The 14,652-nt window shown below is 39.7% G+C and overlaps 1 protein-coding gene across 2 annotated transcripts in view; it reads right to left on the bottom strand.

Annotated features, from left to right (window-relative positions):
• The window catches only part of p3h2 (prolyl 3-hydroxylase 2), a 45,966-nt gene that overhangs the window by 7,222 nt on the left and 24,092 nt on the right, over nt 1-14,652 (bottom strand). For both annotated transcript variants that reach the window (XM_086089865.1, XM_086089866.1), the window contains exons 3-6: nt 8,224-8,376; nt 7,195-7,384; nt 3,757-3,888; nt 1,827-1,954 (exon numbers count right to left, since the gene is read on the bottom strand). In XM_086089865.1, the coding sequence (XP_085945991.1) occupies nt 1,827-1,954; nt 3,757-3,888; nt 7,195-7,384; nt 8,224-8,376 (603 nt within the window). The remainder of the gene's footprint in view (nt 1-1,826; nt 1,955-3,756; nt 3,889-7,194; nt 7,385-8,223; nt 8,377-14,652) is intronic.

Raw genomic sequence — 14,652 nt, 5'->3', positions numbered from 1 at the left:
ACAAGGGAAAACAGCAGCTTTTTCTTTGAAGCTATTTTTAATCTTTATGGGAAAAGAGACCCTCAATTGTGCCAGAGACGTCCGCAGGTTTGCCTCCTGATGGTACGAGGCTGAAAGGCAGCATTATTTTACATGGAGGTAACTCGGGCCTGGCACTAACATCTACTGCCTTGGAAGTGACCTCCCTGAGGCTGGAGAGAGGGACCTCTCGTTTGCACTGTAAACTTTTAGGCCTGGTGGAAAGACTTTGAAGGATAGAAAAATAAAAGCCACAGTATGAGACGTACTTAACTGTACAGGGCTTGCACATTCATTCATACACACTAATCAGAAGCAGGCTTTCTAGGAAAAGGAGGCTGCATTATTTGGACTTTAAAGGAGGCCTAGTTTGACTTGGCAAAGCAGCTAAACAGTTTTAGGAAGTAGCAAATCATCTGTGGAGAGTTACAGTAACTAATAGGACCAAGCTGAATGTATTATGCTACACAATTACTGAACAGCGAAGGCAATCAAACCGCTGCTTCTCTGCTCGGAGCAAGGAATATGTTGTCGTGAATGTATTGACATAAGAAATTGGCTAATTCTTCCAGCTGGAAGGAGAATCCGTGGTGCAAGTGAAAAACACATTTTAAAAAGGAAACTCCTGCCAGATGGTGAGTACCAATCTGGTCCAAGAAATACAGAAAATGCAGTCCTGACTCCTGTCATCTCCTTCTTCCTTAAATCCACACTTTTCCTTTGAGGACTTGACCCCCCCCCCCACCCCCCTTTGTGGAGACAGGGGTTCAGTTGTATTTTATGATTTTAAAAATGTACAGAATTTCAGAAATTATTTCATGTTAAAGCTCTTGATATGAAAAGAAAAATGCACTGAGCTGTCACCAACGTCTTACAAATGCAATCATGCCATCTAGTGGCAGAAGAATGACCTCAACACAAAACAATATCACATTAGTTTTTTACAGTATTTTACATCTTTTTTTTAAACTCAATTTTATGAATTATTATGAAATGGCTATATCAATGACTAAAAGATGCAGCCATATTTATATTAGTTTAGCATTTTCTTTCCACTTTTATGTTAACAAGAGTATTATTATTTTTTATTTATTGTACATTTAGAACAGATATGAAATTTGCGATTAACCGTGAGTTAACTATTGAAGTCATGCAATTAATTACGATTACAAATTGTAATCACCTGACACCCCTACTATTTATAGTTGCAGCGGAGAGTTATGTAACAAAAAAAAATTGGGAAGCACTGAGCTAAACCATCTTTTTTTGTATCCTCCTATTGTGTTTGGTAGCCTGGTGGTCCAGGACTTGGCAAATCTGCATTTATAGCAGAAGGGACAGTGACCCACCAGATGGCTTTTTTTTTTGTGCAATTTATATAGTGATGTAGCAGCAGAATTAATCTGCATGTTTGGATGTAGTTAACATTTTTGGGGGGGAGAGCAATTTCCTGAGTATGTGTCTGTATTACTTCCTGTTCCTGCTGGCCCCTAGTCTGTCATTAAAAAAAAGCCTAGTGGAATTCTGCCTAGCAACATGTTAGTCGTAAATGTGTGACTTGACCAGGAAAAATGATCCAAGTACTGATATCATTTGTTACACTTGTTAAACAGCTAAAATAGTGTGAATATGTTTTTTTTATACAGTATTGTAGGGAATTGAAATAGGAATTTAAGAAGAAAATACTTAGTGGTTAGTAGCATTTGGGTGCAGTACAATCAGTTATGACGATAGAAACAAACAAACATTTTCAGTGTTTAGTACTGAACTGAACCGATCCATTAAACATGGTCACAACAGAATCTGACCTCTCGTGGTGCGCCGCCATGTCTCAGCACCTCTGTGTAGTAGTCAACGTTCTCTGTCATGAACTCGTCTCCCTCATGGAACAGAAGGTAAGTGAGCGCACACTGCAGAGCCTCCGCCATTCTTTCCACTGCAGAGGCAGAAACAGGAAGAACATGAGGACTTTTCACAGTTCTGGATCCACACTCGTAATGTGTATCCTCGAGGAGGGGATGTGGGGAAATCCGTCATGACGCCAGCTGACTGACATCCGCAAAACCATCAGTGCGATCATGCTTGAGAGAGTGAATAAAAGGGCACTTGACCACACAGTCAAGTCTCGCTGACGTTGGGCCCCCGAAGACGTGCACCTTGTGCTCATCAGTGCGCGCACAATCACATTCTTTCCAAGCTCGTAAAGGCGCAGGGCAGGGTTAACCAGAGGCTTCCTGTCTGGGCAGACACGGTGCATCTGCTGCGGTCCGCTCAGCCTTCTCGCCTCAGTAACAGACGGGAGATACGAGCTCAGTCGGGCAGGAAAACCTCACAGAGGGTTTCAATAAGGGAACTTGAAAACAACGAGAGGCTGCCAAGTGATGGCAAACGTGGAGCCACTGTGGGGTGTTAAATAATACACACAGTTGTTGAGTGACTTTATCACTTGTCTAATAGAAAACTAACAATTCGGCCTTTGCTTGTACTCTGTTTTTAGCTTTCTGCTGCAATGATATATTGACTCTAAACTTGAATCTGTGACATTTCTCTTCCAACAATAAGTTGCCGTGAAAGAGCCAAAGAGAATTGTTTTTCAACTATGTTACTCTGCCGCACAAGCGAGGCAAGCGGAATATCTACATAAATAAGGCGCCTAAATGAGGTCATCAAAATGTTAGAAACAGCTCTCAGTATGACGCAATCCAGTTCTAACTCACTACAACCAAACTAATAAACACATCGTAAATGTGACACATGCTGGACCTGTTTAGATGTTTAATGTTACGTTAACTGAATACATACCAAACTGAATTGTTTTCAGGTTTTGTCGTAAGCAGGACTTTATTTTCTATCTATTTTCATAGACTCAACCAACTAAAAGCAGGTCTAAGTTGTGGTGTAGGTGGCGTAATGCTATATTGGTGAATTTGACGGAGGCACAGGCAGACAGTTCTATGTTCTGCGCACACGTGGTGGTATAATCATATTTAATTCATAAACATGACATTTAACGAATCATTATTATTATTATTATGGAGTTGGAGGTGATCTCCAAGTGCCCACTTCACTTTATATCATCTGCAAGTCTTGGATTTCCTTTTAAACCTACTTTACGATCTCCTGCATAGACTCCATCGCTTCCACCATGTAGACCGCACCTCTCCTGTGCTCAATTTAAATAGAATGATGGGAGCCGCTTCCATTGACTGGCTGCATTCACTCCCATAACAACGCAAACAACCGATTCTAATGCACATGTACTCATCTACAAAAACACAAAGAGAAAGAAAACTCCGCCCGAGTGCACACACTTTGTGCTAGTGCAACAGGCACAAAACAAGGCAATTAATGTATGATTATTAGCAATTAAGCAAAAAAGGTTGGGCTTAATAAGATAATTAGAGCAGAGCACATAATGAACTGATAAAAATGAGTAATTGTATGCTTCACATGTTATAAAAACCCAAAATAGATTTGAATTCATCACAAGGGAGGCCCCTGAAATGCCTGGGGCCCCAGATTTTTTTTTTTTTTTAAGAACATTGTGAACCATAAATTGACATGAGTAATTAAAACTGGAGCGACAGTCCTGTCACACAGGGTGCAGTTCATTCCTGCGATGGGAGGATCAAGCAGACGGCATCTTTGGGTGTATCTGCATTTGATAGTCACTCTGATGTCAGGATTGCTAATGTGGGTGTTTTATGTGGTCAGCAACCATATTGTAAAGAGACTTACATTTGAAGTAGGCGAACTGGAGGTAGTCATAGTGCAGCGGCAAGTAGTTTTCCATGGGTGATAGGCGGCCCGGCCGGGTGGCGAGATCTCTGACGCACTCGTGCTCACAGTGTAGTACCTGAGTGAAGTGATCTATAAAAACAACAGGTTTTCAATAAGTTTACTTTAATGAAAGGCCCTTTTTGCAAAATGGCTGCCCCTGGGATGAATGAAAACAAGGTGGATTTTGCTGCTTAATTCATATTCCTCCAAACGCAATATTCATCCGAATGTCGTGCTTAGACTTGTGGAGACACAAAGAACATATTGTTATTTTTTTTTTTTTTTTACTCGACTTTAACTGTTGCAAAAAGAAAACAAACAATAAAGCATGACGATGCATTTATTCAAATGTCAGCAAGATGTCAACAGACGCTAGGATACTATTGTTCCCCCTTGTGTTTTCATCACAATTGCAAGTGACACTGCTGGGTGGTCTGCGGTTAATTAGGTTTCCCCCACAGCCATTAACACCGCTGAGATCATGTGTGTGATGTCAGCAAATCTCATAAAACACACAGGCCCAAAATGATTAATTGCTTGTTTACATTTCACGATGGAAAACTGAGCTTGATATTCAGATAAACATGGAGTCATCGCCCCCAATGACATGCGCTAATTGGCCAGAAGACATCTGATATGTTTGAGGAGTGGAAGGTGAAGATAAAACATGGAAAACAGATACTAGCATGGAATGAGACAACTTGGAGGAAAGCCGGTGATTCCGTCATGTTAATCTGGATGCATTAGCATTGACATATTTAGGTGTTTATACAGTACCTAGCCACAACATTAGGCTCATTTTCACAATATAACTAATGTATCAAAATGTCCTCTATTAGAAAGTGTGTCCGTTTAGAGGAACTGATATAAAATATTGTGTACAGTACTCTACTTCTCATCCATATTTGGCTAAAATAGGCTTCAGCTCACCCAAAAAATGGACTAATGGATATCACTTGTGAGTCTAGTTTTAAATGTAGAACTACATTTTATTAAATAGCTTCAAGCGGAAGTCAACCTTCAACATTTCTTGACAATAATATGTTATATGTGACCTCACAATTACAATTTTTAATTGTAATTAATCGCATGACTTCAATAGTTAACTCACGATTAATCACAAATTTATATAACTGTTCTAAATGTACAATAAAAAAATTATAGGTTTTTATACTCTTGTTAACAAAAGTGGAAAAAATGTGAAACTAATAGAAATAGTTCAAATTAATTTTTGAATATTTATAGCCGTCAATGGCAGTGAATGAGTTAATCTGAATTTTGTCTGTGGGGATAAAACGTGTATCATCACACATCACGTCACTTCCTGTTAGCGATAAGGATACAGAGTTTCATTTTTGTGTCTTCGCGGTGATGACAAAATTGCTTATTAGCACTTCCTCAGGTCGAGACCTGAGAGGAAAACCAGCGCTGTGGCCCGTTGCGGGTTTGAGTGTTGTGAATGATCACGGAGATCACCCCAGTGCAGCTGCAAGCCTGATTTCCTCCCCCTGCCTTGTTGTGGTCTGTCCAGTCTCCGCTTCAGTCTCAGGAGCAAATCTAAACTGTACATCAATTATGTCCAGAAACGTGCAGCGGTTGTGATTAAACTCACTTATTGGGTCATATTGAAAGAAAAAAAAGTTGTCCACAGCCCCCCCCCTCCCCAATTTCTCAGAAATATTTTCAGAGCAGATTTGAAAGTTTTACACTCCAAAGTCACGCAATAAAATAAACATCGCAACCAACATCTTCCTCCAAGAGTGGAATTGAAAATAATCTTCTGATTATAAGTCAAACAAAACCCATCCAACACTAATTAGCTATGTTTGGGCCTCACATATTCAAAACAAGGAACGCTCGTCAGTGATTAAGCTGGCGCTACTGCACACAAGCCACCACCATTTCCACTGATTGCTCTCAACACAAACACCCAGCAACTTTTTGCGCTGATTATATTTGCGTGTTTTGATATAGATCTCTTTCTGCAACTGTATTGTATGCAGGAAGCGAATTCTTTGCACTGTAACTAAACTACCTAAAAAATGAGAGAATCAAGTGTGCATATTTTCTCACTCAATATTATTTAACAAGAAACTTTTAAATGTCATTTTCATTATGTAAATAGAGGGTGGTGTGCAATGCAGTGAGATCAAATTACTGCCTTTCAGCCTTTGACTCGTCGCCAAATGACATCCTGAGCCAAGCCACTGCCAGGCAGATTTGATCACCTAGTGAGCACAAAGAGCGTTGTTTGGCCTTGTCTGAGCCTCCCCGGGCTCTTTCAGCACAACAAAGCCTAGCTCAGGCTCAGGGCCAAACAGAACAGTCACGATAGGTTGATAAAAAAAATGCTTCAAGCTCAAACTCAACACGCTCATTGCTTTCAAGTTAGACACACGAGGGCTCATCGGAATCATCCGTTGGAAACTGCTTTCCGAAGAACAAACACATTTACAAAATGATTACTGTAAACCAGGGTCGACCAAAGTTTTTTCTTTGAGGGCCTCATACAGACGAATCGAAGGATGCTAGGGCCACTTTGACATTGTCTAACTATTAAATACGCTAAAACTAATAAGTCAAGCAATTATGTACTATAGTTATTTTAGCGGGATTTCTGTTATTTTTAAACAAGACAAACAGTTTTGGGATTTTTCATGGTTTTGGGGTATCCCACTAGAATAGATTCCAAACAGATCTTTACATTCAGAATGATCCAAAATAGAATAAAATAAACAGAAACAGAATCAAAGGAAGAGTAACTGGTAATAAAATAACAATTTTTGAAGCAATGTTTACTTGAGGATCGTAGTTAATCATCAATGTGATATGTTCACAAATTAGACCTTGACACAGACAGTGGAGCGTGGAGGAAAACATTTTTGCTTCTGAAATGGAAATATCTTAATACATTCATTCAATTACAATTATTTTTTTTTCATTTTAGTTTTAAATAGTTTATTTGCATATGTAGAAAAACAGGCTGTGTTATCTGCCCAACCCCCCCCCCCCCCCCATTTTATTTATCAAAAGTACTAGTACTAGTCGTGTTGGCATGTCGTATGTACTCAAGAGTTCAGTACTCGTACTGCTATTGGTCCGAAAAAGTGGTATCAAAAATCCCTAAGCAGTTCATTATCCATGATTTCTTATGCGGACAAATATTTTGAAATCGGGGTAGAATAAAGTGAAAGTCAAACTGCTTTCTGGAGTGAATTGTCTTCAAAACCATTCTGATCTACAGTATGTTTACAGCAGCAGCAATCCACAGAACTTGTATCGACTGACGTGAACTCATTTCATCGTTGTGTCATAGATGCCATTCGAAAAGTAATGGCAGACATCCAGTTTGTAAGTTTTACATACGCGAGTGCTGTCCAGGTGTCCAGTTGTTACCTGAAATGACTTCGTAGAGGCTGTAACGGTAATGAATGTGATCGTGGTCCTCAAACTGGTGCGGCCCCTGACACAAGGCCCGACACGCCACATCAGCTTTGTAGTACTCCACCAGAGCCTCTTCGAAAAGACGGCTGGCCGCCACGTAGTCGCCTCGTTCGTATAAGTTCATTGCCTCACTAAAAGAACGCTGCAATGGGGGAAAAGAGAAAAACTTTATATTGTATGTATTAAAATATACCATGTGTTGCTGTTTGTCAGTGTCAAAAAGACAACATCAAAAGCAACCTATAACTAGTTCATAAAAATAAAAATAAATTCTGGTACACATGATGGTAGGAGAACTGCTCCCGTTTCAAATGAACACAAACTGCATTTTGAGAGAATAAGCCAAAGCACACAAAAATAAGCACCACATTTTAAATAACAATGTACCGTCAATGTAATGGCTCAGAGAATGTCTGTTTACACTGGCATTATAAGGTGAAGTAGAGTAAAAGTAATTGAAACCATCAAACCGAGTGGGTTTCATTGACAGATTACTGTGGCCAGATTTGATCCACGTGGGGCGGTAGTAACTCAGAACAGCTTGACGGAGAGGTCGAACATATAGGTCGAGACTAAAAACAGAAGTGGGCTAAGAGAGGGTGAAAGATTCTCAGTGGAGCAGCACACAAAGAATTCCATCCTCTTCAGTGTGCGCAACCTAACCACAAACAGCACTTTCCAGTCGTTGAAGGACCATTAACATAAAGAGCCCTTCATACTTCGACTACTTTTACCATTATGTTAAGCACTGAAAAGAAAAACAATGATCAGGAATCATGACAGCCAGTCAAGTACTGCAGTAGGAGAAATTGGCCAAAATGTGCAACCACAAACCAAATACATATATACAGTGCAATCACGACCCAAAGTTCAAAACAAATCTGACACCTCAAGAAATTCAAGTAACAATAAAATATGAAAAACTCAAGATACACGATACTGATAGAGTGAACCATCCATCCAAGTATCTCCTCCCTTTACCTGGTGAGGCCGAGCTTCTCGGTCGACAAAATGATCCTCTTGGAGCCCCTGTTGATCTTTGTACTGCTCCAGGTTGTGACTCATCTCCACATGCTCTGGATTGGCTTGGAAGTAGGTATGAGCTGCAGCCGCCGCTTTTTCAGGCTGTTTCAGCTTGAGGAGAACAGAGAGGAGTGTTTGTCAATACTTTAAAAATGAAAAATACATCGTTTTCAATGGAGAGAAATGACATTTTTAAAAATAGGAAAATAGAAACAGATACGACGACCATCTCATTTACAAACACAAATTCTTGTTTGTCAACTTTTTTTGGTAGCATTCCTGGGACAAAATGGTACAGTGCCCCCCCACCACCATTGTATTGAGGACCTATACTGTAGTTACCTAATAAACTATACCATGCCTAAAAGCAATATGGCCTACCCCTATTTTTTTTGTGGCAGTGCAAAACATCTGCTCCCGGCACAGAACAAATCATATGAAGGAGGGAAAAAAAGACGCTGGGTCTGAACTGAACAGATTTATTACATGTTTAGAACTTGAGGCAATCTTTCATCTCCTCAGAATTTAAACAATGTACATCTAGAGCCAAGCCTTGAATTGTTTTTTATTTTTTTTATTCAGACCAGGTTTAGACAAAAAAAAAAACGTTTTTATATTTCGCCAACAATAGATAAACTGAATGGAGCTTGTTGGGCTACCCTATGACATTGTCTCAATTTTGCTTCCTATTGTTAACAAAAAAAGAAAATGTCGTTTGGCCACATCAGTTTCCTTGACCATCTGATATAGCAATGAACTGGGAACAATAGATGTCAGCATATTTAAAAAAATTAAATGTAGGTTGGCTCACCCAAATCAAATAATCAACATTAAGATAATTAAATCATACTGTAAAAATAAAAATGCATTTATTTTCTTGGTTAAAGATTTGATGATATCGTCATCAAGTGGAGAAGTTTCAAATGACAGGAGCAGACATGCCACAAAGCAGTCACATTACGTTTACGTCATACAGACACCAAACTCCATCTGTTTAAATCCTTCAAGTTGATGACAGGTGCAAACTTAAAGCAGAGTGCATGTTTTCTCATATCCTCTTCTAACAGCTGAGCTTCTAACAAAAATAACAAGCTTCTTTACATTGGTAGGAAATAAGTCACAGGCTAACTCACAATCTACTGTACAAAAGTGAAAGTATTTTCTGTGGAGTTACAGTTGAGGAAAGTATTTTCCAGTCAAGCAGGTCTCATTGAAAAAAATTGTCCTTGCAAGACAGATCCAGGCAGGACAACTCCATGTGGGAAATCAAACCTCAGCTGGATATGCTCGACTGAGATGGTGGCAGCTGCATTCCAGGGAGCTTTGAGGAGATACAGTGTAGTCGACGTACCATCAAAGGTTCACCAGATCGCAGCAAACAGATAAGATGACCTTCGCTAACTGATGGTTAACGAAAGCAGTCTCAAGAAAACAACATTTGCTGTGTTGCTGCAAGCCTTCATGCTCAAGATGATTCAACAACGTGACACCGCTATTGACTCATCTGTTTGCATGTTTTGTGTGAGTCCTGAAGACAAAAGTACGGAGGTTACTTGCCGAAAACCCCAGATTTCCTTAACTCCTTAAAGACCACCTGGCTTTAGGGAAGCGAAAGATAAATAGTCAAGTGCTGTACACCAACCTAGCACAAACACAGCTGTGGGCCTTCTGTTACTGTATATATTTTTTCCCCGAGCCAGCACCCGAATGAATCTTAAACATTATGCATGGTCATCACAGCTGAACATAACATCCCAACAAATACATAAATACTACCACAGTGGCTCAAATCAAACTGGCTGGGTAAAAAGACTCATTCAACACTGATGAAGATTTTGGAACAAGTTCCACACAATGTCACACATGCAGTATTGATATTGACTAAAAGTATTAATACAATCTAAGGGCTTGTTTATTGTATACTACTATTATACACATGGCAGTCAAGAATCCCCAAATATGATATTTGGGAGGAAATTGTGTTTGGAATGCATGGTATTCAAGAGACTTGCAATATGTTATGACAGCAATTCTGGAGGCTTATGGTGCTATGGTGGCGATTTGGTTTGGCTATTTGTATGTGTTTGTAAGGTTGTGCTCATCAAACAGTCTGTTCTCAAAGGAATGCCACATTGCTAGAAGTATGCATCATTTGAACGTCAAACACACCACGTTCAACCAATGCCAAGGAATGAAAACATTTCATACCGTGCGGGCACATTTTCTTCTTTGACCTACTGTACATTTGAAATGAGCAGCTAAAGGTGACTTGCACTTAGAAAGCCTGTCCTCAGTTTGCCCTTCAAAAGTGCCAGAAGTGCTGGACCACCCTAGAGCACTGAGAAAAGAACTTCTGATGTGGGCAAAGTGTGCTGCAAATACACCTGGTCTGACACCATGATGTGTGCCAATATTGAAAGTGCAGTAATCTGCTAAAGATCTTATGAGTCTCTTATCTGCGGCAATAAATCACAATCAGATGGGAAAATGAAAGCACATTACATTTGGTTTCTGACGTTCTGGGACAGGTCTAAACACATTAGCATACTCCAGGCACAGTGCTTGCTTGCCTGATCGTCTCACAAAACTCCCAGACTCATTTTCTTACAAAGTATTTCTTTTATTAATGATCCCAGTACCTCACCCATGCTTGGAATCAGCTGTTGCCTGAGGGCGCGCCTGGCCTGAACAACCATTTGACACTTTCTCTTTCGTCACAGCCAAACTAGTTCAGACAATACCTGCACTGAATGATCATTTCCATCATGCGTGTTTTGCCTTAGTGATAGTACAAATAAACTGACGGTCATGCAGATGCAGTGGTATCAATTCCCACTTAAATTCCAAGGTGGAGTCAGCAGGGATCGACTCCAGTTTCTGCCCTGATCCTGACGAGGATAAGCGATATAGAAATTGGAAGGATGTTTTGAATGCTGTGACTTTTACTGGAAGGAAACAATTTACACGGCCATCAAATGTGTGCAAATGTCACCAACGTAACTTTCAAAAGTTGAATTTAATTACACCCCTAAAGATTTGCACCTGCTTATTACTGTCTGGGGCCTATATGGACTCATTTTATGCGATAGGGCGGAAAACATCTGTGACTATGAGTACACTATGCGCATGATGCTTTATAAGGCCAGCGAGGGGGTTGATTCAGCAGTTCAGGAATGTTCTACACAGGAGAATGTTAACATTATAGCAAACCTACTAATTTGTGCAGCTGTAGACACTAGAAGGCGACAGTATTGGTATACATCGTTAGACAGAAGCATTTAGAGGATTAAAAATATTGTTTAGGCCATGACTCCGGTGGCAAAACTAAACATTTACTAAGCATGCAACCTTTGTTGCCAAGTTGCAGCATCCCAATGCAAACAAACCCTTAAGATAATTTACAGACAGACAAAATGCATCCTAATCTCAACCATTCGGCAGTGGAACACGTCAACTCGGTAGCTACTTGGGCTGTTATAATAGGAACAATATTTACTTTTCTATTAGTGATTTCCTGCAGCTATGAGGACCTCTTTGAGAGGAATTCGTCACCAGGTGCTTACACCCCCCAAATAGTCATGTAAACAACATATTAGCCACAGACGGAGGGCTTGAATTAGGATTGCAGATGTATTTGAAGTGTAGACATTCCAACAGTTTAGAGATAACAGGAGGTGAAATTTTTGATAAGAAGGTGAAACAGGTCATTTCTGAGTTTAAAACATTTTAACTAACAATTGTAAAAAGTATTTGCTCATATTAGACATCAACAAAAAGTAAAGGGGATAATATATCTGGGGAAAAAAAGAGGATAATTTCCATTTATCACATTAGTTAATTTAATAACTTACCATCTAGCAACTAATATGGATTTGCATCGTTGCAATGATCAATTGTTGTTGTAGTGTTTATTTTAGCCACTAGAGGCTGAGGAGTGCCATGGCCAATGTTGTGGAAGCTAATAAAACATTTTATTCTCTTCCAGGGAACTGTTTTGGAAAGAAAAAGTCAGAGTATTTATAACACGCAGTAAAAAATTTAAGAATAACGGCTTTGACAGGAGGGGGGGAAAAACCAGAACACTTTTCCACCTCATATCACTGGGAAAGTATTGGAGCTTGAAAGTATATAGTTGTTTTGAAGCATGCTTGTTATTATTCTCATTCATATCATTCTCAAGGCATTGAGAGTCGATCTCAACAAGACTGTTTTGGTTGTCTTAGAAAATATTTGGCCTTTCATTTGAGAAGGCGTCATCAGTTTACGCAACAAGACTTGATTAGGACGACTGCACCAACCTGAGATGGTGTGGGAAAACTCAACTATTGAATCTCCAAGGTGGAGGCACACCCCAAACCACAAATGGTATTATTTGTGTGACATTCAAAATGACAGACATTAAGATGCCTTGCAGAGAGGCCTCTGCCAATTAATAAGTCACTGGGTGGAAACTTCCTCACAGTTCTATTTCACATACACAGAAGATGCAAGAATTACTGTGGTCAAACCTTTATGTCAATTCTAGCCCGTTTCTGGCATTGTTATTTCTCACAGCAAAGTATTAAATAATTACTTTTGCCACGACTTGAATTATATTGCACACCTACATGAAACTCAAAATAACAGTTAAGAATGGAGTCTTTGTATGGTTTCTACCATGGGTCAAACTGTGACAGGCTGTCTCAATTCTGTTTTAAAAACATGAAAATACATGCAAATGTTTGAAGTAAATCATTATTTCGGGTTTCATGTGCCCCATTTAATATGTTACAGGAGGGTACAGTAGCAGCTATGCTTGGCACCAATACTTGGCAGCAGTATGTAACATGAAGGTCACGCGAAAGGAAAATTTGTCTGAATGGCTGCTGAATACTTCACTGTCTCCTATTCGAATGCACACAACGAGCACTTTGCCGATTCATTGAAAATACTTTAAAGAATGGAAAATATCTTCTGGATGTTGGAACTACTGCACCCTAAAATATGACTACCCCTGTCAGCATGACACATTTTTGTAAACTCTTGATGTGTCAAAAATAAATCAACCTTTTCCATCATGTTGATTTCCAGCTTTGATGGACACGGAACTGCTTTAACGAATGCTTTCTGTATTAACATACCATTATTATTCACTCAAGTTATGAATAAATCTCCTCTTCATTGAATAACCACGCCAGAGAAGGGTTTGTTTTTCCTCTACTGCTGCATCAAGTACAACTTGAACATATGATATAGTAACTTATGTCTTCCATGCACGTGAGGAAACGGGTTGAATGCACATGGGGTGGAAAAAAAAAACTTCCGAAATGCTGTTGGTGATGTCATAGGCGAAAGCTGTCTGCCCACGTGCCCTCCCTCCCATCACACCGCCCATTCCTCTCATCTGTCCATTACCGCTGACAGCCTTGCACAGTGGCCTCTTTCTGTATGTCTTGTCCCCACCCTGGACCACAGCGTTCCTCCTATAAGGTCATGCCTAAGGAATTTCTGGAAAAGGCTTCACCGCTGTCACCACTATAAAGCCTCTTTCATTAGCTCGGGAAGACACACGAGGCATGACTAGCCCACGCTCCCCCATCTGTGGGTTCAATCGTTTATCTGCCTGGCTGGCAGACAGGCTGTCCAATGAATAATGTGACAGACAACAGACACAAGAAGCTGAGAAGTATAAGACCTCTGGCTTTCATTAAGGGAGAAAATAATGAACACGTGCTATATGGACGAAGGTATTGAGACTCAACTTATTTGCGAATACACACCAAACCAGAGGGAAAAGTCAAGTCTAAATTTTCTTTATAAAATGTTCAATGTGCCCCCACTAGTCTAAATATAACATTCTAATTAATATTGTGTTTGTGTAATATGAGTTAAGGAGAAAAATCCATCCGTTTTTAATACATCTCAGAGGGCGGTCATTTTGTCACTTGCTGTCGAATGACAATGACCACAGTTGCTCAGGGCTCAGGTGTTGGCTAATCACAGCTCAGCTTGCGTACGTCACATGACCAAACTCAGAAAACAGGTGATCCTTGATTGGTCATTACCTGAGCAACTGTGATGTCATTTTTAGTCGACAGCACGTCGCAAAATGGCCGCCCCCTGAGATGGACTAAAACGGGTGGATTTTTTTTAAATGAACTCATTCACTGCCATTGACGGCTATAGACGTCAAAAATTAATTTGAACTATTTCTATTAGTTGAACATTTTTTCCCACTTTTGTTAACAAGAGTATGAAAACCTAGAATTTTTTTTTACTGTATATTTATAACAGATATAAAATGTGTGATTAATCGTTAACTATTGAAGTCATGCAGTTAATTACCATCAAAAATTTAAATCGCCTGGCACGATTTAAAAAAAGAAAGAAAAAAAGAAAATATTATTA

The sequence above is a fragment of the Leptonotus elevatus genome, chromosome 11 (genome assembly GCF_054856555.1).
Source record: "Leptonotus elevatus isolate MCC_2025b chromosome 11, RoL_Lele_1.0, whole genome shotgun sequence".
NCBI lineage: Eukaryota > Metazoa > Chordata > Actinopteri > Syngnathiformes > Syngnathidae > Leptonotus > Leptonotus elevatus.
Note: the sequence above shows the minus strand (reverse complement) of the source record. Positions and strands in the feature narration are given on the sequence as shown.